Source organism: Saccopteryx bilineata, chromosome 8, assembly GCF_036850765.1.
Source record: "Saccopteryx bilineata isolate mSacBil1 chromosome 8, mSacBil1_pri_phased_curated, whole genome shotgun sequence".
Lineage (NCBI taxonomy): Eukaryota > Metazoa > Chordata > Mammalia > Chiroptera > Emballonuridae > Saccopteryx > Saccopteryx bilineata.
Genome location: NC_089497.1, coordinates 21,215,994 through 21,239,210, shown reverse-complemented (window position 1 = coordinate 21,239,210; position 23,217 = coordinate 21,215,994). Strand labels below are relative to the sequence as shown.

Here is a 23,217-nt window from a genome sequence, read left to right as displayed (position 1 = left end):
CCTCCGCCGCCCTTTCCTCTCTGTCTCTCTCTTCCCCTCCCGCAGCCAAGGCTCCATTGGAGCAAAGATGGCCCGGGCGCTGGGGATGGCTCTGTGGCCTCTGCCTCAGGCGCTAGAGTGGCTCTGGTCGCAACATGGCGACACCCAGGATGGGCAGAGCATCACCCCCTGGTGGGCAGAGCGTCGCCCCATGGTGGGCGTGCCGGGTGGATCCCGGTCGGGCGCATGCGGGAGTCTGTCTGACTGTCTCTCCCTGTTTCCAGCTTCAGAAAAATGAAAAAGAAAAAAAGAAAAAAAAGAAAAAAAAGAAAACTAGCCACCCAAGTTAATAATGGGCAAACAATCTTAACAGATACTTCAGTAGAGAAAAGAAAGTACAGATGGCAAATAAACGTATAATAAAAGATGCTCGGTATCATGTGCCACCAGGGAGTTGCAAATGAAAGCAATAATGAGGTACCACTGCATACCTACTAGAATGGCTAAAACCCAAATACTGACAACAAGTGCTAATGAGGATGTGGAGCAATAGGAACGCTCATTCATTGCTGCTGATGGGACTACAAAATGGTAGAGCCACTTTGGAAGATAGTGTGGCAGTTTCTTACAAAACTAAACATATTCTTGCCACATGATCAAGCAACTAAATACCTTGGTATTTACCCAAATAACTTAAGAACTTATGCCTACACAAAGTGTTTCTAGCAGCCCATATTTATGATTGCCAAAACATGAAAGCAACAAAATGTCTTTCGGGAAGTGGACGGATAAATAAACTGTGGTACATCAGACAGTGGAATATTATTCAGCACTGCAAAGAGATGAGCTACCAAGCCGTAAAGTAACACAGGAGAAGCTTCAATGCATATTAGAACACGAAAAAAACAAAACAAAAAAAACAACCAAATCTGAGAAGGCGACATACTGTAAGTTTCTAAGTATAAACAACAGTCTGAAAAAGGGGAAACTATGAAGACAGTTAAAAAGGTCATCAGTGCCAGGTAATAGGAGGATAAAGATGAATAGATGGAACACTGAGAATTTGTAGAACAGTGAAACTATGCTGTATGATAGTAAAAATGGTGGATACACTCATTATACATTTTTTAAAACCTATAGAACATAGAAGAACAATTTTTTTTAAAATTTTTACAGCGAGAGAGTGATAGATAGGGACAGACAGACAGGAACAGAGAGAGATGAGAAGCATCAATCATCAGTTTTTTTCGTTGTGAGACCTTAGTTGTTCATTGATTGCTTTCTCATATGTGCCTTGACCACGGGCCTTCAGCAGACCCAGTAACCCCTTGCTCGAGCCAGTGACCTTGGGTCCAAGCTGGTGAGCTTTTTTTTTTTGCTCAAGCTGGTGACCTTGGGATCTTGAACCTGGGTCCTTCTGCATCCCAGTCCGACTCTCTATCCACTGCACCACCGCCTGGTCAGGCAGAAAAACAAATTCTAATGGAACTTTGGGTGATAATGGTGTGTGCCACTCTAGTGGGGGACGGTGACAGAGGGGAGGACTCTGCATGCGCGGGGTCAGTGAGGACATGGGAACTCTGTACTTTCTGCTCAATTTTATTGTGAGCCTAGAACTACTCTGGAAATGTCTTTTTTTTAAATAAAAAATAAATTTGGTAATGGTATCAAGAACTTTAAAAACCTCCTAAAAATATAATAATCTTAGTTCTAAAATATATTCTAAGGGGAGATATTCAAAACAACCTGAAATAGCTACATGGTAAAAATACACTGTGCAAAAAACCATTTTGGACAAAAACAAAAAAAAGTTAATTACGTTGTTATTTATAAAAATGAAAGCATAAAACAACCAATAATAAATAAAACAACCAATAATAAATAAGTTTTTAAAAAGTAATAGATCCATACAATTCAATATTAGGTAAAATTAAGACTGCTTATAAAAACCTGATTTAAAAATTGATAAGTTAATAGATTATAGTATTAAGTGAAAAAAAACAAAACGAGAACATCTATTTCCAGGCATAACACAATTTAAACTGTAGCATTCTGGTTTGCATTAGGTAGTACAAAGTTAAAAATTTTAAACAGTTATTAAGAAAATATGTTTATGATTACAATTTTAGCATTTCAGTCAGCATGGCAATCCACTGGGAGAGTATGTCATTTCATTTCAGGCTGGCTTTACAATACTCTTCATTATCTATCATTTGGTTGATACATTTTACCAAGACATTCCAACGACTCTAATAATAATAGCAAAATTATTAAGGGCAATTTTTAAGTGCTCTACTTTCTATATATCATTTACTTAATTTAAAGAATATTCAGGCCTGACCTGTGGTGGCGCAGTGGGATAAAGCGTCGACCTGGAACACTGAGGTCGCTGGTTCGAAACCTTGGGCTTGCCTGGTCAAGGCACATATGGGAGTTGATGCTTCCTGCTCCTCCCCCTTCTCTCTCTCTCTGTCTCTCTCTCTCACTCCTCTCTCTCTAAAAAAATCAATAAATAAAATATTAAAAAAAAGAATATTCAATGCCCCAACTCTTTTTCTGTATTTAGTTTTACCAGCAAATTCTTTTTATAAACACACTAAAAAAAGTACTTTTTCTTGCATGTGTGAAGTCTGAAAATAAGAATTTTGCAAGAGTAAGATAATTATTTATATATATTTTAAAGATTTTACTTATTGATTTTAGAGAGGGGAGGGGGAGAGAGAGAGAGGGAGAAAGGCAGGGAGAAAAAGGAACGAGAAGCGCCAACTCTCAGCTTCTTCTCATCTGTGCGTTGACTGGGCAAGACACGGCTCTGAACTGGCAACCTCAGCATTCTAGGTCAATGCCTTATCCACTATGCCACCACATGTCAGGCAAATAATCATTTTGATTACTTATAATCCTCTCTCATTAGAGATGACTAATAAAGCTTCAAAAATGGAAAGCCATGTCACTTTAAAAATTATTAATGTTTTGAAGCAATAGCTAGTAATTTGGGCACTTTCTCTTTTTTTTCTATAACATACCAACTGGTTATTAACAACAAATTTAAGTTTCAAGTTTTCTGAAAATGCATTCTTCTCAATATTAACAGTAACTTTTCACAAAGGGACATATTCCGAGTTATCTTGAAACATTCCATAATATAAAATTTCAAAAAAGTCTCACGAAGCATGGCCCTTGCTTACGTTAGTAATATCTATGCCTGTCACGTTACTTGTATTTGCTGGATTACTCCTAGAATACATTTTTTAAGTATCACATTTATTCATTTATTTATTGAAATTCTGATCATTGTAAAATCCTGATGCTGATATTTACCTTCGAATCAATTGTAGCATATTGTTTTTTCTAGTCTCATCTAATGTCAATGTATTCTGTGTATAAAGTATGGACCCAGTGCTACCGTGGTTACTACAGGCTCCGGAGCAGAATGGGGCAGATCAGAGACTCCAGCACAGTCAAGGGCGATGAGGATGGTACAGCACGTAACTCACACAGGTGCCGTGAGATTTGCACAACCTAACTGTAGAAAGTGCCTAGAATCTCATTGGCATCTAGGAAAAACTGACTAAATATTCATTTTTAATGAGTAAATTAAAATCAAGGGAAATATATTATCACTCCTGTTCATCTTCTCCACAGATTACTATAATTTTATCCAATATTCTTCTATTTATAATATAAAAATTAAATTGGTTTTCATAGTTTTTAAAATTTCATTGTTGAATATGAATCAGTAGTTATATATTCATTTTTATAGCCTTCTCTGCTTTCCATTTAAACATATATTCATAATTTCTTTGAAATTATACAATTTATTCTCTTATTATTTTGCAAGCTTAATGGAAAGTTATCAAAAAAGAAAAAAATCTCATATATAAGTTTGTCATTTGTATATGTGTTAGTAACAAAAAGACACCTATTTTTCAATTTATTATAGCATTATTTCTTTGAGGAAGACTTAAATTTTTTTTTATTTCTTTCTAAAAGGTTGAAATTACTGAAGCTGTCAAAAAACAGTTTCCTATTTTTCACTTCCCCTCAGCATATACCCAGAACCAGCCGCCTTCTTGGGCATGGATTACGTCTGAGTTAGAAGGAAGGCAGTTGAGATTGATAAAGCAATACCCCTGGGAAAAGATGATTAACATGTATAAAGGGATTTCCCTGCAGTATAAATACCAGCACGGGCCCTCTGGGTGCTGCAGAGCTTTCCTGATGTATATATGCAGGTAGTGAGATTTGAAACAGCCCTTTGAGACAGTAATATAATAAAACTCTGATTTGGGGAGCAACAATTTTCCTCATTTTTCTACTCACTTGTGGGAATGAGTTGCCAACCTTTCACTTCGGCTGATACCTTTATACCTCTGAATTCTGAGACTTCTGCAACTCTGCCTCTGATAATGCATCACAGTGCTGCCGAGTGCCTACCAGTATCCAACCATACCACCAATGTGATGTCTACAGGTACTGACTCTAATAACAGTCTACAGGTGGCTGGGCCTAAAGATTTTAGAATGGGTGCTTTGACTCTTATTTAGAATCTCTTTGCTTCTTTTCTTGTTTTCCTTTTAGTTTAATAAGTTTTAAGTTAATTTTCAAGGATATTAAAGAAGTCAAAATATCTAAGAAATTTTTCAAACGATATTATTAGTAAATGTACTAACTTAAGTTACTTTTGGTTTTACTATAAAAATCTGTTTTTCACATAGGTAAACAGTGAATTTGGCTCTTTTTATAAAAAAAATTATTTTAATGAAAAGTCTATGGGTAAAGAGCAAAACTAAAGAAATAGTCTAAAATAATTTAGTGTTTTAAAGGTGTAAGTTCTTTACTTAAAAGTTTATTTGGTTTTTAGATTACATTTGCTATTATTCTAAAACCAAGTAAATATTGATACTTCATAGTAAACACAACTAAATGGTTTCCAATACCAATAATAATGGATTTCAAAGAATAAACTAATTAAATAATTTTAATAAACTTACTTTTACATAATTCAAAACTCAAAAATATAAACTAGAAATAATATATAACATTTAGAGCCCAGGAACTGAGTTAATTGTTTTCAAGAACTGAGTTCTGAAGAGACTTCAACCTCTAAACAACTTTTAATATTTTCTTATATAACTTTCTTAAATGAAAATTAAGCTTGAGAATTCAAATATATTGTTTTAAGACATCAATCAAATAAGTATGTTCTGCTAATGCATAATTCATTTCTTAACCATGTAGCAACAAATAAAGTGTTTTAAAGTACAATTATAATTAGACTAAGTCGAGTAAATTTTTTCCATTAGATAGAAATGTACTGTATTCATCTTCCACTTACCTTGAAAGGAATCTAAAGAGGAAATAAATTTTATATGTTAGAAATCAAAATTTGAGTAAATTCATATTGTTATTTAAATGATTTAGGGTTTATCTTTTATTATAATTAAACTGTTTTCAAATACATAAGATCAGCATTAATCTTTAGTTAGATTTTTAAAAATATAGAGATTATGGAGGTAGACTTTGGTAAAATCATTAATCTGAGATTTTTTCCACCTACCTAAGATTCTCATAATTTAATTTAAAAAGTAATAATGGAATATATTTAAACATATTTTTGAAAATATAATAAAATATTTTAACCAAAAATATGTGCTATAAATATTTAAACTATCACATAGCTAATTGTATATTTTTAAAAATAGATCTTTCTATGATCTGGGGATTGTTGGTTTAGTCTAACATATATAAATATTATTTTAGAATTAAAATAAAATTTAGAATTGAGGTAATGATTTAGCAAGTTTAGGCTCAAAACCCCATTTATTTAATTTAAAATGTATTTTTTAAATAAATAAGTAGCATATTTAGTCATTCCGATTATTCTTTACCCAACTGCTCTACTTGATCTCAGCCAAAAGGTCAAAAAGCAATTTTACCCAGCTTCTCAAAATCAGAAAAACAAAATGTATTTTAAACTTTATGAAGTGAAAAAATTTATCCTGACTAAAAATGACCTAAATGTATTTTAAATGATAATAGCATTGAATTGATATTTTTCCATGAAATCATAATTATTTGTCCAAATAAGGAATTATAAATAAGGGTTATAATAAGAAGAGAACATGGGTCTTTAATTTTATTTTATATTTGTTTTTAATTTGGGAATGTATAGGAAGGCTTTTATGTCTAATGATAATATAAAATGACTTTACATGTCAATCTGTGCAGACACTTTACTTATTTTAAAATTCTTTATTAAATTGACTAGAGTGGCATTAGTTAATAAAATTATATAGGTTTCAGGTCACAGTTCTACAGTTCATCATCTCTATATTACCTTGTGCATTCAACACCCCAGGGCAAGTCTCCCTCCAACACCACCTAGCCCCCCTCTACTCTCTGAAGAGACCTCAGGGCTTTAATCACTAGCTCTATCTTAAGATTTTCAAGTGATTCAAATTCTATTTTCAAGATGTTATATTTCTTTAAGAAGATATGATTACATTTATGAAAAATGAACACAATGTTCAGGAGATAAAGGAGAAGAAGAAAATGAAAAGCATGAAGAAACACTGTCCAGTAATTTCACTGTCAATAGTTTTTGCTTTCAAGTCATCTCGGTGATCCGTGTTTGAAGCTTGATTAGGAAAATTTAATAATTTAAATTTACTTTTAAAATACACATTGATTCCAAGAGGCATGTAATTATTTATGAACAAGTTTATACTTGTAGACTAGGCACAACCTTTATAGACATTGCCATTCAACAATCAACTCATTTTTTGACTAGCTGTATAATTAGAACTGTTAAATTGTTTGTGTGAATGCAGAAACCGACCAACTCAAGGTCTCAACATCAATATAAACACCTCATACATTGCCACAGGATTTTTATAAATCTCTACATTGAGTGGATTTTATCATTGTATCCAATAGGAGCCTAGTTGCTCTGCCATTTACTCTTTGATGGGAGAAATCTGTAAGGAAAATAAGCAAAGGTAAAGACGGTTCAAGGGTCAATTGCTATATTTATTCTTCCAGAGAAAGACCACTTTATAATACCATGTTAAGAGCCTAGTCTAGTCAGTTTGTTGCAATGTCTATATTGGATGGAGCCTAAAAGAATTCTGCAACTCTCAATTAGCTAAGGTCCGAACTGGTCAGTCATCCCCTCCCAAAGCATAGGCTAATCAGTGAAGGCTCCTGTCCACTTTGATGATATATGAGCTTATTACTTGAGATACAATTGAATCCCTAGTTTGAACCTACTCAGAGAACTTCCCCCGCACAAAAACAAACAGTAGGCATGTAAATTTAAAAGTTGTATATATGTGTATTTTTGAAATGAAACGAATGTGTCTTGAATCCTCATACATTTTCTTACCAGTCCCGTCTATTTTGTCTTTGATCCAAACTTCTAAATGTTTGCGTACGTATTTCTCGTTGACAACGTTGGGAAACACAGCAACTGGACTTCATTATTCTGTTCCTTCCTGTCATTATGGAAACCAGCCATCAACCTATGGAGTGATGGCAGGTAAGAGAAATTATCTTCACATATGTGATTGAGTTTGGGGAAACTTAGATGAAGTTTCTGGGTCTAAGGGAATCTTGGCCAAAAAATTACATGTTTCCTTTCTGGATAAGTCAAACATCACTAGATCAAGACTACTTAGTGATACTTGTATGAGGCACTGATAGCATATATGTTAAAGAGAAAATTCTGACCAAAGGGTTGTACTCATCAGAAAACTCATGATTTAATTTTAGGATATGACAAGAGAAGTCATTTTAATGGTTTAATATTTTAATGGAGAAAATTCTGACCAAAGGGATGTACTCATCAGAAAACTCATGACTTAATTTTAGGATATGACAAGAGAAGTCATTTTAATGGTTTAATATTTTAATGGTTTACATTTGGTTGTGCATCAACTTTTTTAAAGATGTTCTTTGATATTTTATTTATTTATTATTGCATCAGGCAGAGAAATATGTGTAACAATAAACTACTAAGGTTCTATGTGAGAATGCATGTGCATATGTCTGTGTGTATGTGCACATATGTAATACTGTGAGAAACTTTGGATACAGAAATCATACAATAGAAAAAGTTTTTCTTGCATTTTGTTATCATCCAGAGTACGTAATAAAAAAATGAAACATGGATTTATGCCTATAAATTTGAAAAAATGTTGAACCAAAAATTTAATTAATTTTTAATTTAAAATTCCTCAGTTAAAAACTAAATGAAACATTAAAACTTAAAAATAAAATATTTCCGCCTGATCAGGCAGTGGCGCAGTGGATAGAGCATTGGACTGGGATGCAGAAGACCCAGGTTCAAGACCCCTAGATCGCCAGCTTGAGTGCAGGCTCATCTGGTTTGAGCAAAAGCCCACCAGGTTGAACCCAAGGTCGCTGGCTCCAGCAAGGGGTTACTCGGTCTGCTGAAGGCCCGCGGTCAAGGCACATATGAGAAAGCAATCAATGAACAACTAAGGTGTTGCAACGTGCGATGAAAAACTAATGATTGATGCTTCTCATCTCTCTCCGTTCCTGTCTGTCTGTCCCTGTCTATCCCTCTCTCTGACTCACTGTCTCTGTAAAAAGTAAATAAATTAAAAAAAATATTTCCAAACCAATATTCTCTTCCATTCAATTAAGCAGCATTCTGAATAAACTAGTATCACCATCTTTATGGTGAAATGAAGACTCTTGTTCTTAACAATTACATGTAAATCTTAATGTCTCTTTTTAGTAATTAGGAAATAAGGAGAGCCACATTTTTTCTTCCCCTTTGAAAACTGATCATTTATGATTCACTTAATAGTTAATCAATATTCATGGTTAATGAGAAGAGCCCTCATTAATGATGAACTTTCATTATAAAATAGTCAAGTGACATGCGTTTAGCCATTAGAGGTGCAGGCAGAATACTTTCTGTGGCCTCCACCATATTTTGATTATGAAGACAGAAAATGACATGTCTTCGTATTCATGGTCTCATGCTGCTCTTTTGGAGAATAGCCTTGCTTTTCATTCAGTGATTCCCCTGAAGCCAGGTACAAGTTCATGGGCCCTCAAAACCCAGGAACGTGTGGCAATGGGCTGAAGTTAGCGCAAAGGTCAAATCAGCCACAGACCAAATACTTTCAGATAGTTTTCGCTACCACCTTCCTTTCCATCAGATCAAGGCCCGTGCCTTCGGGCCTAGTGAGTTCCCAGCTGCCCTGAGAAGGAGAACATCCTTCCAGTTTTTGGATTGAGGCAACCAGGCTTAGGCAGCTCAGGGTGGGCTGGTACAAGTTTCCTGGCAGGCACCCAGCAAACTCAGAGAGGCCCTTGGGAAAGCCCTTTAAAACAATTCAAAGCCTGGGTTAACAACATCAAAAGCAAAATGTTCATCTAAGATTTGAAGGTATCACTGTAGTCTTTAAATATGTATGTTACTGAAAAAATAACTCACCACAGCCAGCATTTAGATTATGTTCAAATATTTTTTTGACAGTGGTATCATTAAAATGTGATATCCTTCCTAATTTGTTAGAATATCACTATTTTAACATATATTCAAGCATAAGAATTTTTATCATGGCAGACTAAGCTCAGAGAATCTGAACTCTCCTGCCCTCATCCCGAGAGAAGCTACACAAATTGAGTTATAAAACACAGGAATTCAGAAATAAAATACACAAGAGAAACCTGGTTATGTCGTTTGAATTTGCTGAGTCGTCATCATGGCGTTCATCAGATCAACCACCTCCACACACTCCACTGAAATGTCTTATCATCAAGCACAAAAGCAGGTTCACTGGCACATACCCCATACAGAAGTAGAACTACAGAAGACAGCACTGTATTTCAACGGACGTGGAATTGCTTTATTTTAATGTGGTTATCTTATTACTCATACTCTGATTCTTACATTTAGTTTGAACATTTTATTAAATTAATAACCCACTGAAAAGGAAAGGCTACAGCTAATATTTTTGTTAAAGTTACTGGGGATGACTTTAATTATAAAATTAATTCACTGTGCCTTATGGTCCAGGTGTGGGCATACCAAAGAGATTGACTAGTCAGGAGCAGTGAATTAGACATTCCATGAACTACTTGTGAAACCTTGTTCAAGACATTTAACATCTCTGAGTTCCTACTGTCTCTCTCTCTTTTTTAAAACATTGTGTGGGTACTGCAACTCTATTACATTTTTATGAACTCAACGTGTCTTTCTCCTTTGATTTTGTCTTTAGATACACTAACAGCTAAATTCCTTCTTCTGTCTCTTCACCTCTGGGAATTTAGATAATTCAAGTATAGATAATAGCAACCAGGGAATTATAAATGTTAGTAAAAATTTCTTCTAGCTCATCACAAAACAAAAACAGCAAACACCCTCAAGATTTTGATTCCTGGGTATCTGAGATTGTTTCTGTTCTCGTTTCTTAAGCTGGGTGAAAGTTCAGAAACAAGCTCTGTGGGCTGTCCACCCCATCCACCCACCTGTGGAAACTGAGCAGCTCAGCTAGATGGAAATGAACGTCTAACCCGGCAAAGTCGTATTACAGAATGGTCAAACCAAGACTTGGTGTGAGAGTTCTTGTTTACAAACTAATCTTAAAGGAAAGCAAAATAGCTGAGGACCAGGTTTGGGAATCAACCAAGAAGATGAATGTCCACTTTTTCTTTTTTTAAATGAAAAGTAGATAATAAAAGAAAAGATTACTATGATTGAAAGTGCCCACTTCACACGGACTAATAAAAAAGCAACAGAAATCTGTTTGATAGTTGACATAGAGAAATAGCCTGCTTTGGGATTCATTTCTTCATTCTCAAATCTTCCTTCCTTCCTTCCTTCCTTCCTTCCTTCCTTCCTTCCTTCCTTCCTTCCTTTTTTTCTTTCCTTCTTTCTTTCCTTCTTTCTTTTCTTTTCTTTCTTTCTCTTCTTTTTCTTTTTCTTCCACCCTTCCTTCCTCCCTCCCTTCCTCCCTCCCTCCCTCCTTTCCTTCCTCCTTTCCTTCCTCCTTTCCTTCCTTCCTTCCTTCCTTCCTTCCTTCCTTCCTTCCTTCCTTCCTTCCCTTTCTCCCTCCCTCCTCCCCCTTTTCCCCCTTTTTTCCCTTCTCCCCTTCCTCCCTCCCTTCCAACCATCCTCCCCTCCCTTCCCTCCTCTTTTCCCTCCCCCCTCCCTTCCCCTTCCGCTTCCCCCCTCCCTTCCTCCCTTCCTCCCTTCCTCCCTTCCTCCCTTCCTCTCTTCCTTTGTTTTTATTTCTCCCTTACTTGTTCTGGTTGTGTTGTTGACTCTGAGGGAAGATATATTTCTGAAAATCTTTTGCCTCTGTCATGAAGGGCCTCTCCGTAGCCCTAACCTGGTATATTTTCCTTGTTATTTTAGTCTTTGTCTCAACTTCTCAGGTTGTTGACCCTAGCAGAAAAGCAGCCATAGGCAATATATAAACAAGTGGGCACGGCTGTGTTCCAAATAGGCTTAATTTACAAAACCATGAAGGGGATCCCCCGTTGTACATGATGAGATTTACCAGTACACAAAAGAGAAAAGGTCACAATTCAAATTTATGATTTTCTTCGCATTATGCATTTAGAAAAAAAGAAAATAAATAGAAATATTCCAATGCTATTCAAACGCGCATTCCTGTCTATGTCTACAGCAAGGCAGAGCATTTTGCTTTGCTCTCTGCTTTCCCTGTTCATTCTTTTTTTTTTTTTTTTTTTTTTTTTTGTATTTTTCTGAAGCTGGAAACGGGGAGAGACAGACAGACTCCTGCATGCGCCCGACCGGGATCCACCCGGCACACCCACCAGGGGCGACACTCTGCCCACCAAGGGGCGATGCTCTGCCCCTCCCAAGGGTCGCTCTGCCGTGACCAGAGCCACTCTAGCGCCTGGGGCAGAGGCCAAGGAGCCATCCCTAGCACCCGGGCCATCTTTGCTCCAATGGAGCCTTGGCTGCGGGAGGGGAAGAGAGAGAGAGGAAGGAGGAGGGGGGTGGAGAAGCAAATGGGCGCTTCTCCTGTGTGCCCTGGCCGGAATCGAACCCGGGTCCCCTGCACGCCAGGCCGACGCTCTACTGCTGAGCCAACCGGCCAGGGCCTCCCTGTTCATTCTTTTAGGCTTCAGAGACGCTGTCAGTTAGCACCTGGCAGAGCTACGTGCCGCAGCAGAGCAACCCGCCCGCTACCACGGGGAGCCAGTGCCCTGCGCAGCAAGCCAGACCTCTGCAGCCCACTGCCGCGTCAGACAGTCACCTCTGTTCTCCCACCCCGCCACACAGACAGACAGACAGACAGACAGACAGAGCAATTCAGCAAGGCGTGCAGCCAATGTGAAAATACACTTCGGGCTGTACAGAATATGCAGACTCTTCCAGGCTTGTCTAGACTTCCAGACAGCTTCGCTTCGTTACTGTTTGGGAAGCTGAAAACGAGACTCCCCGCTGCACATGGCTCACGGCATCTTTCCTCTTCTTCGTTTCCCCTTTTTTTCTAATTCAGGATTTAGAATTATTTTTAAAATATCTGCCCAAATATACCACACCGATCACTTCTCGCTCTCCCCCAAATACAGGTTCACACGATGGAAACTGTAGTGTGTCTGGCTGTGCTTATGAGTCATTACGAATTTCTGTAGAGATTTCCTTCTAGGAACGCAGTGTCCCTGTGGATAATAGTGGGTACTTTCACGTAATGAGAAATAAAAACATATCACACATGTTTTCCTTTTTATGCTGGATGCCCAGCCTCTGAACATGGCATTTCCTGTGCTCTTTTCAGGTTCATGATCAAATTTATCTTCTAAATCTCTATTTTCCCAAACCATTTAAAATGTATAACAACCATTGCATGTTATAAATTCTCCAGAAGTAGAGGTGGCCCGCTTCTAGTATTTTAATGAATTATTATAATTTTGGTCTGATAGTCTTTTAATGTAGTCAAATGTATTTAAACTACAGAAATCTTTTTTATTTTTTTTAAGGATTTTATTTATTGATTTCTAAGGAACAGAGGAGAAAGAGAGAAAGCGGGTAGAGAAGCGGAAAGCATCAACTCATAGTAGTTGCAACCTGTATGTACCTTGACTGGGCAAGCCCAGGGTTTCGAACCAGCGACCTCAGAGTTTCAGGTTGACGCTTTATTCACTGGGCCAGCACAGAATTTGATTTACCTGAGTACAGATGAGGCGATTATTTGATGTGGTTTATTGCAATGTCCATTGGGCTTACCTTCTAATTTCAACTGGATAGTTAATTTGTTGTGGCACCAAAGGAAAGTTATTTAACTTCTCTTTACTTAAGTTTCCTAAATTTTAAATTGTGGGTAAAAAAAAAAAATCGTAGTCTTCCTACCGCATCTGTTTATATAAGGATAAGAAGATGACAAATGCAAAATGAACACAGCCACTGAGTGTCACAGAAAATGTGTAGCACTGTGAAACTATGATGAACAACAAAAATTGAGTGATCAGGACTGCTAGCAAATTCAGACTTTATGGCATCTCATTGTAAAAGATATGCACAATATTACTTATGTAAAATAAACATAACTCGATATAGGTTAAATGAGGTATCAAAAGTACCTTAAAATACATTAAAAGTGCAAAATCAAACGGCAGTATTTTTTATCTCTGCTTTCACTGTGTTTCAGAGTGTTTCATATTCAGTGAACTAATTGGCATTTGATATTTATGAATGATGAAAGAAGTAAAAATTCTTTTACATATAAGAACCAAATCTGGCCTGACCTGTGGTGGCGCAGCGGATAAAGCATTGACCTGGTACGCTGAGGTCGCTGGTTCGAAATCCCTGGGCGTGCCTGGTCAAGGCACGTGTGGGAGTTGATGCTTCCTTCTCCTCCTCCCCCTTCTCTCTTTCTCCTTCTCCTCTCTTTAAAATCAATAAATAAAATCTTTTAAAAATGTTACAAAAAAAAGAACCAACTCTGAAAGCAGAAGCAAAAGAAAAGTTGAGATAAATATTAAATAGATGTGAAAATAAATGTGATCAGTTATCTTTTTATACATACTAGTGTTTCTTTTATTTCAACTAGCAAAAACCTAAAAATAATAGAAAGCTAAGAATGAACCCCAAAAGTAATAAAAATTTTCAAAAATAAACTATGTAATTAATGAAACATTGATATAATTGCTTTTAAATTTTTTTGTCTGGTCTGATCAGTTTAACATCCATAAGGCAATCATTGGATGATAACTGACTTTTTAAAAAGTAAAACTGGATAATTTTCCTTTTAAAAGTAGCATAGGTAGGAATAGTTTCTCTCAAATATTTTTCATACATGCCTTTTTGTTGAATCTCTCACTTCCGTATTTACTTTGATTCAGAAAAAAGACATAGTCTCCTGGATAGGGGTCCACTATAATTACATATACTAATATAAATAATATAAGCTGACAATTTGCTGACTTACACTATTCTTTACTCATTACATATTGATATATTAATTTAAGGTCTATTTATTCTGGCAAAATACATTATTACTCATGTCTTTGATTTGTAAATGTATTTATGAAGAAATTATAGGTAGCACAAACTCAATGTATATTTTCAGTGTTCTCAAAAATGCTTATTCCACATACTGTGTAGTAATTTATTTTTAGTTTAAATATTTATTTATAAGAAACATGATTAATCACTGAATAGTTTATTTACAATAAATATCTTGGTTATATGTGTGTCACTTACTGTAAATCAAAGTGACATCTCTGCCAATTAAGACATCATGGATTGAAGAAAAAAATAGAAATAGAATATTTGAGAATTTGGCTTATATTATTTTCTCACCCATGCTCCCCAACTGAGAGAGACTGTTCTCTACTAATGAAGAATGAAATCTGGGAGCAATCTGAAAACTTAGATATTTTAGTATTTTTGTGATTTGTTGTTCAACGCAATGCTTTACTCTTCATGCGTGATTACCTGTCATCTTTCGAATTGTCCTCTTCCTTGTCACTTATTTCTCCTTAAAAATTATCAAAAAGAGGCCCTGGTGGGTTGGCTCAGTGGTAGAGCATTGGCCTGGTGTGCGGGAGTCCCGGGTTCGATTCCCGGCCAGGGCACACAGGAGAAGTGCCCATTTGCTTCTCCACCTCTCCCCCTCTCCTTACTCTCTGTCTCTCTCTTCTCCTCCCTCAGCCAAGGCTCCATTGGAGCAAAGTTGGCCCGAGCACTGGGGTTGACTTTATAGCCTCTGCCTCAGTACTAAAATGGCTCTGGTTACAACAGAGCAATGCCACAGATGGGCAGAGCATTGCCCCCTGGTGGGCATGCCGTGTGGATCCTGGTCGGGCGCATGCGGGAGTCTGTCTGACTGCCTCCCCGTTTCTAACTTCAGAAAAATACAAAAAAAAAAAAAAATCAAAAAGGATTTCATTATGCTAAATGCTTTTCAAAAATTCTTGTTGCTTACTTTTTTTTGTTGTTTATTGATTTAGAGAGAAAAGGGAAAGAGCAGGCAAGCAAGAGAGAAAAACACTGATTTGTTGTTCCACTTATTTTTGCATTCATCAGTTGATTCTTGTTTGTGCCCTGGCCAGGAATCAAACCCACAACTTTGGCATTATCAGGATGATGCTCCAAGCAACAACCAAACAACGCAGCCAGGACTGTGGCTTACTTTTTAATAGAACTTTAATAATTACTTTTTGTTCATGTCTATTCATTTCATATATATATATATATATATATATATATATATATATATAGAGAGAGAGAGAGAGAGAGAGAGAGAGAGAGAGAGAGATATTGATATATGGGTTTGTTTTTGGGGGGGGTTTGGTGAAAGAGTCAAAGAGACAGAGACAGAGAGGAAGGGAGAGAGATGAGAAGCAACAGTTCTTCATTGAAACACTTTAGTTGTTCATTGATTGCTTTCTCATATGTACATTGACGGGGCTACAGCAGACTGAGTAACCTCTTGTTCAAGCCAGCAACCTTGGGCTCAAGCTGGTGAGCCTTGCTCAAACCAGATGATCCCGTGCTTAAGCTGGAGACCACGGGGTTTCAAACCTGGATCTTCTGCCTTCCAATCCGATGCTCTATCCACTGCGCCACCACCTGGTCAGGTGCTTCTTAAATATATTTAAACCATATTAATGTAGTTTATATTCTCATTCTTTTTTTTATCTGCCTCTGTTAAATAAAATAAAAAGGCATGATTATTTCCCTTCAAAGTTAAGCATTTACTGATGAAACAGTCAGACTTCTGTATATCATAAATCAATTTTCTTATCCTAAGAAAACTTCCCAGCATAGCACTTAACCATGTGACTTGATTATAACAAACATCACACATTATTTGTCAATGAATTAAGAAAATAGAGATGAAAATATATGTTTTACTTAGAGCTGAACCTCAGATTCCCAGGAATGGGTGTCTTTTTTTTAAAAAACTTTATTTATTCATTTTAGAGAGGAGAGAAAGAGGAGAGGGGGGGGGGAGAGAGAGAGAGAGAAGAGGGGAGGAGCAGGAAGCATCAACTCCCATATGTACCTTGACCAGGTAATCCCAGGGTTTTGAACCGGCGACCTCAGCATTCCAGGTCGACGCTTTATCCACTGCGCCACCACAGGTCAGGCAGGAATGGGTGTCTTTTAAGAGAAAAAAAATATAATGGAAAACTTACATGTCTGAGAGAATTTGCTTATTTCCGTTTTAAATATTTGCAATTCTCTGCTTATTTCCTTTGGCATTCTCTTTGTTTTTGCTACTCTGGGAAGGTGGGAAAGAAACAATCCAATTTAAACTAAGCTACTCTGACTTCAGAAGACAAAATATCAGTTAACCTTTTAGAATTAAGGCTGGTTGCAGCAGGAACATGGCTCTAAGGCAAAATCTTGCCTTGTGCAGAAATGGGGGTGATTCCAAGTGACCCTTTCCTTTCTTTGTTTATTCGTAGGTAGTTTGACCCCTTGCCTCTATAAGTTTCCTGACCACACCTTGGGCCATGGCTTTCCCCCCATGCACCAGCCTCTGCTGGCGGAGGACCCCACCGCCACTGACTTCAAGCAGGAACTCAGGCGGAAAAGTAAATTGGTTGATGAGCCGATAGACATGGATTCTCCAGAGATTCGAGAACTTGAAAAGTTCGCCAATGAATTTAAAGTGAGAAGAATCAAGCTAGGTACGTGCTTTGAAGGGCAATGGGACACACCACCTGGTCTGCTGGTCCTTCCTGTACGTATTCCCGTTCATTCTCTTCTACTCCGCTCGGAAGTCCAGGACAGTCCTTGTTCTGCGCCTCTACTGTAGATTTAAGTTTGTCTAATTGTGAAAATCATACAAAGCCTTACTTTCTTGTAAATTTTAAATAGCTTAAATACATAGATTTTCAGGTTAATGGTACTCATTTTCAACTCAACCACCTCAAGATTACTTTAGAAGTGCCCAGTTCTCTATATATTTCATTTGAACTTTTGAAGAGAATATGCATTCATATTATTCAAAGACATAGAAGAATATAAATAAAATACACCCCTCTGCCTGTCGTTGCCATTTGCCAACGTTGTTAGCTTCTTGTGTATCCTTTTAGAAATACTTATGCACATATATACAAATACATATATTTCTTTTTTCTCTAGGAATTTTTTTTTTATTCAGTAAAAGGAGGAGAGGCAGACAGACAGACTCCCACATGTGCCCCAGCTGGGATCCACCCAGCACATCCACCAGGGGGTGATACTCTGCCCATCTGGGGCATTGCTCCATTGCAACTGGAGCCATTCCAGCACCTGAGGCAGAGGCCATGGAGCCAATCTCAGTCCCCTCATAGCCAACCTGAGCCCAGGGTCAACTCTAGCCATGGCTGCAGGAGGGGGAGAGAAAGAGAGAGAGAGAGAAGGAGAGAGTGAGAGAGAGAGAAGCAAGAGGGGGCAGGAGGGAGAAGCAGATGGTTGCTTCTCCTGTGTGTCCTGACCAGGAATCAAACCCAAGACATCCACATTCCGGACCAACACTCTACCACTAAGCCAACAGGCCAGGAGGAATATTTATTTCTTCATCCAGATTTTTCTGTATTATTTAATTATTTTGGAGAGCTTTCCATACTAGTTTTTAAAGAGCTTGTTTGTTTTAATGTATCTGTCATACTACATTTCACAATTGTTTTAACCAATTCTCTACTGATGGTAAATTTATGTGGTCTTCAATATTAGTCCGTGAAAAACAATGTTACAATAATTAATTTCATCAGTGTCATTTTGTACCTATACAAATATAGGTGAGGGAAAAGTGTTAAAAACAAAACTGCTTCATTAAAGAGTATGTGCATACCTGTAATTTTGACAGATGTCCAGTTTGTCTGTGTAGACGTTGCACCAAATTTCACTGCCATTGTGCATGTCTCCTGTGCCACCCCTCCATGAAAGCAGATTTTTTTGTTGTTGTTGGTTTGTTTGTTTTTGTTTTCTCCTTAATAACATATCCTTAGAACTTAGAACAGTGGCTGACACATAGGATAACTAAACAGTTGTTGAAGGAAAAATAGGCAATTAATCTTTTGGATCTTTGCAAATCATACAGCTAATAGGTGTACCTCATGGTAGTTTCATTTTAAATTTCTCTTTGGTGTGAAGATTCAAAAGCGTCCTTCCGTGTGTTTGACAGTCATTTGTAGTTTTGTTTCTGTGAATTGTCTATTCATAGCCTTTGCTCACTTTCTATTGAAAAGTGTTTTTAACATAAAAATAACTGTAACAACCAACCTTGATTTAAATTCATGAAGTAGTGCAATAATTTTTAATAGATTGAAAATGATAGTTCAAAGCTCTGTACTTGTGAAATGAACCACAAGTTATTTTGTAATAATATTTATCAGTAGGTATCATATGTAACCACTTCATGCATACAGGTATATAGCCGTGGGCTCTGAATTAATATGTAGTTACTGTATGCAATAAAAATAGCAGTAGGCAATTTATAACATTCATTTTCAGTTTGGTATTTATATTTCTATGAATTTTTTTTTATATTGATGGTTCATAACAACTTATACTCTAAATATGTTTGGGACAATCAACGTGGATCTTTGCCAAGAGATAGAAGCGTTACCAAATGATATGATTAATGTGTTTGGAAATGCATTTAAAATGTTGAGTGATCAAAGTCTCATAATGAACACGTTTCTAGAAAAAATAGGTATAATAACTTTTGTTTTATTTTGTACTCTTCAACAATATAGTTTATTTTTTCACTCTTATAGTTGAGATAAAAATATTTATGATATAGCACCATATATTTTATACCTCCAGATATTTCATAATAATAACATAGAATGCAAGAATTTTTAAGTATCTAATGACACATCTATCCAATTTGACTAACTATTATGAATGGCAGATGTTCCTATCTGAATTATTTTGACTTCTAGAAAAATAATAATTAACTAGAAGGAATATTTTTTTGAAGTCCCGGGCAATTTTACACCGAAGCTTATGAACAATTCTAAACTGCCCACAAGTATATGCTTAAAAGTGGTATTGAGCAATTGACAAAAGAAGATACACAGATTTAGGCAATATTGGACCAGAAGCAATGCTTCGTGAAAGCTGGAGCTAATTGTCTTTCTCGTCCTTCCACAGGGTACACCCAAACAAATGTCGGGGAGGCCCTGGCAGCTGTGCACGGCTCTGAGTTCAGTCAGACGACTATCTGCCGATTTGAAAACCTGCAGCTCAGCTTCAAGAATGCGTGCAAACTAAAAGCAATCCTCTCCAAATGGCTGGAGGAAGCCGAGCAAGTGGGAGGTACTAACACTAACGGTGAATCTCTGAAGACTGAGCTTCTGACCTAATAGAAACAGTGGCTTCAGTTGGTAGGACTAACGCTAAAGCGAGAGGTTGGAGGTTTAGTTTTTTTTTTCTTTTCCTTTGAGATGAAAAAGAACTGTCTTGTGTCATCATCATAGTAGAGAAGGAAGGTTAATCCAAGTGTGGAAGTAAATTTACTGAGAAGGGAATTAGTGAGAGAATAAGCTATATTGAGGAAAGCTTTCTAGACAGTAAGGCATAATGTGAATTTTTTTTAACACATTCAGGGTTTTTTTTTTTTGCCTCTGTACTACACTGTAGTGATTGTACATGCAATCATTCTTTATAACCTAACACTAGCACAACCCGAGCATGTGCACACACCAGTCTTCCAAGTGAATAGCATAAGCAATTGCAAAATGAGCCATCTAATGGGATCAAGTTATCAACCCAGACTATTATGTCAAGGCTGGATAGAGAGCACGTTTTGAGAGCATTTAGGGCAGAGTTCCAACCAATGCAAAGCAGGGATATGATTTGTAGACAATTATTTTTGTAAAGTTAATATTTATTTCTGTATTAATATTGTTTTATCTAGGGCTTGTAATACAAAATGACATAGGTTGCAGAAAGTTAAAACAAAAATGCTATGGTGATTTTATTTTGCATTATTCTATAATTAACATTTGAAATCCAAGTCTGAGGGTGATTTTTCAAACCCTACTTGATTTCTGTAATTATCTCTCTTTTCCACATTACAGCTTTATACAATGAAAAAGTCGGAGTAAATGAAAGGAAAAGGAAACGGAGAACAACTATTAGGTATGCTTTTGAGATATTAAATGTTACTGGAGGAATAACAAGATATTTTACTAATGGAATAAGCATTTAGCGTAATATAGGTGCAACATAACATATAAACATAAGGTGAATATTGTCAATGGAAAAATACAACATATATGAAAAAGTCATATTTTAATAACTTAATAGTGAGAAGTGAAGAGCTAGTAGTTTTAAACATTTGATGGAATAGTATGTATTGTTTGCTTCAAGAACACGTTTGCTCCACAAGTTTTGTATAAAACAGAAACTGAGCAATCACTTTTAAAAAATAGTGACTATTGCTGCTGTACTGTTGGATATAAGTCTTGCTTTGGAAATATGTCACCTGTTATTAAAAATAACAAAACTCGTAATCAGTATTTTAGTATCTTTAAGGACAGGGTGACTTCTAGCGATTTGTTTTTCGTGTGTCCCTTTGTGACCATTCCCTGAGGGCTGCTCCAAGGGCCGGACGTTTGCTCTCTTCCCCGCAAAGCAGTCTCTGCACCCCAGAAAGGTTGTTCTTTGATCTTTTTGTAATCTCCGCTAGGCTCACAGAGGAAATGCGAAAGTATAGGTTTGGTTTTGGTTGGTTAGTTTTCACTAAACATTTCATGTTTTGTCAATAAAATGATTTCTGGGGGACATTTAGAAATGCCTACCGAAGTCCTCCTGTCCTTCTCAGGAAGTCTGCGCCCTCTTGTGGTGCAAAGTGGGATAAACGTAAAAAAATCTGGGTTACTCGATTTATTTCTTCTTGTGACTGGTAACGAATGGTTAGTACCTTGCATAAGGCAAGCATCTAAAAGTACGACAAATCATACGTCCACCTTTGTTGAAGAGTTTACAAAATGTTTTCAGAGTTTCTAGGTTTTGTTTTCATGTTGATATTTAGGAAATTCAACCTAACTTAATTCTGATGTGCCACAAACATAATCTCACCCTGTCTCTCCACCCCCACCGCCTGCCCCCACCCCCGTCTCCTAGTATTGCTGCGAAAGGCGCTCTGGAGAGACACTTTGGAGAGCAGAACAAACCCTCCTCCCAGGAGATACTGAGGATGGCTGAAGAACTGAACCTTGAGAAGGAAGTAGTAAGAGTTTGGTTTTGCAACCGAAGGCAGAGAGAAAAACGGGTGAAAACAAGTCTGAATCAGAGTTTATTTACTATTTCCAAGGACAATCTTGAATGCAGATAAGGTTTCCTGTTGTGTGATTGCAAGTTTTTCTATTTTTCATTCCTTTCTGTTCTCCAACAAAAATAGAAAGTAGTTATTTAGCTGGCTTCAAAAATCACTTTATACCAATAACTTTCGCAGAAGCTTTTCTTTTCTATATTCTAAAAATTCAATTTAAATTATTTTGGTCAATTGTTTTCTTTATTATTATTCATTATTATTTGGTCAATTATTTTCTTTATTATTATTTATATAAATAATAATAAATAATTATTCTCAGAAGCCGCGTTGTACATTTTAACCTAAAGATACTAATAGGAAAAAACAATGAGTCTCCTTGGCTGGGCTGCTCAGTTGGTTAGAGTACTCGCCCCTTACGCCAAGATTGTGGGTTTGACCCTCCATCAGGACACAAACAAGAATCAACCAAAGAATGAATCAATAAGTAGGACAACAAGTCAATGTTTCTCTCCATCTTTCTTTTCCTCTAAAATCAATCAATAAATGAAAAAATTGAAAAATAAAAGCAATAATTCTCTCCCAGTATCTGTCTATCATCTACCTACCTACCTACCTACCTACCTAGCCATTAGTTATCTAAACACACACTCACACACACACACACACACACACACACACACACACACACAGGTGCCCCTGGATCTTTTAAAGAGTTCTTTTCCCAAGACTGTGTGTTAGCTTTTTAAAATTTCAATCAGTAATGTCCCATAAAGACTATCACCAGAAAGGATTAGATCATTCCTTAACCAATGTATTGCTTACCATCAGCTCTAATAGTTTGTTTAAACTCAAGTTTTGCACTTAAGAGCCAGAGGTGCCTTAGAATTTTACTATTGCAATTAGGAATAAATCTGAACCAGAAGTGACAGTTCTGATGCTAATGCACTTAAGGCATAGTGCCCAAATCAGGTTTTCGACAGAAATTTGTAGAAACATTCATTTATCAGCTTTATATTCTTCCCAGACACAAACTCTTTTGGTGTTTAGTTATAAAATATATGCTGTATGGATTCCTGAGGCTCAGACTGCTCTTCTGTAAGCTGTAACAGTGCGGGTTCTGCTGTAGTTTCTCCAGTGCCTCGGAAAGAGTTTGCTTATGGCGGCATGCGATCTTTAATTTAATTTAAATGATTAACGATTTGTTCATTGTTAAATGAAGAAAGCGGTGTGCTGTAAATAATGTCTACAAACTTGAAGGGTGACTAAATTTAATAACTTAATTTTTAAAATCTCATAACCCAACAAAATTGTTTCTGATAATGGTCTTATCAAAAAATAGTACCATTTTTGGCATAATTAGAATGACTTACTATTAGTAAAGTTTGATATATTGAGCTTTCAAGAAATTCTAGCTCAAGAAACATATTTAATTTATAAGAATGTACTCCTTTGAAACTTTTAAGTGGGAGCAAACTAATGTGATATAAATATCAAATAG

At 36.6% G+C, this 23,217-nt stretch overlaps 1 protein-coding gene across 2 annotated transcripts; it reads left to right on the top strand.

Moving 5' to 3' along the window:
- The first annotated feature begins 4,310 nt into the window (after window positions 1–4,310).
- On the top strand, window positions 4,311–21,779 carry POU1F1 (POU class 1 homeobox 1). Of its 2 annotated transcripts, none has more exons than XM_066241351.1 (6): window positions 4,311–4,452; window positions 7,448–7,519; window positions 16,912–17,136; window positions 19,592–19,756; window positions 20,521–20,581; window positions 21,569–21,779. In XM_066241351.1, the coding sequence occupies exons 1-6, from the start codon at window positions 4,311–4,313 to the stop codon at window positions 21,777–21,779; spliced, it is 876 nt and encodes a 291-aa protein (XP_066097448.1). The 2 variants fall into 2 exon arrangements, with proteins under 2 accessions (XP_066097448.1, XP_066097447.1); XM_066241350.1 differs by having other exon boundaries at window positions 7,370–7,519.
- Window positions 21,780–23,217: the final 1,438 nt, after the last annotated feature.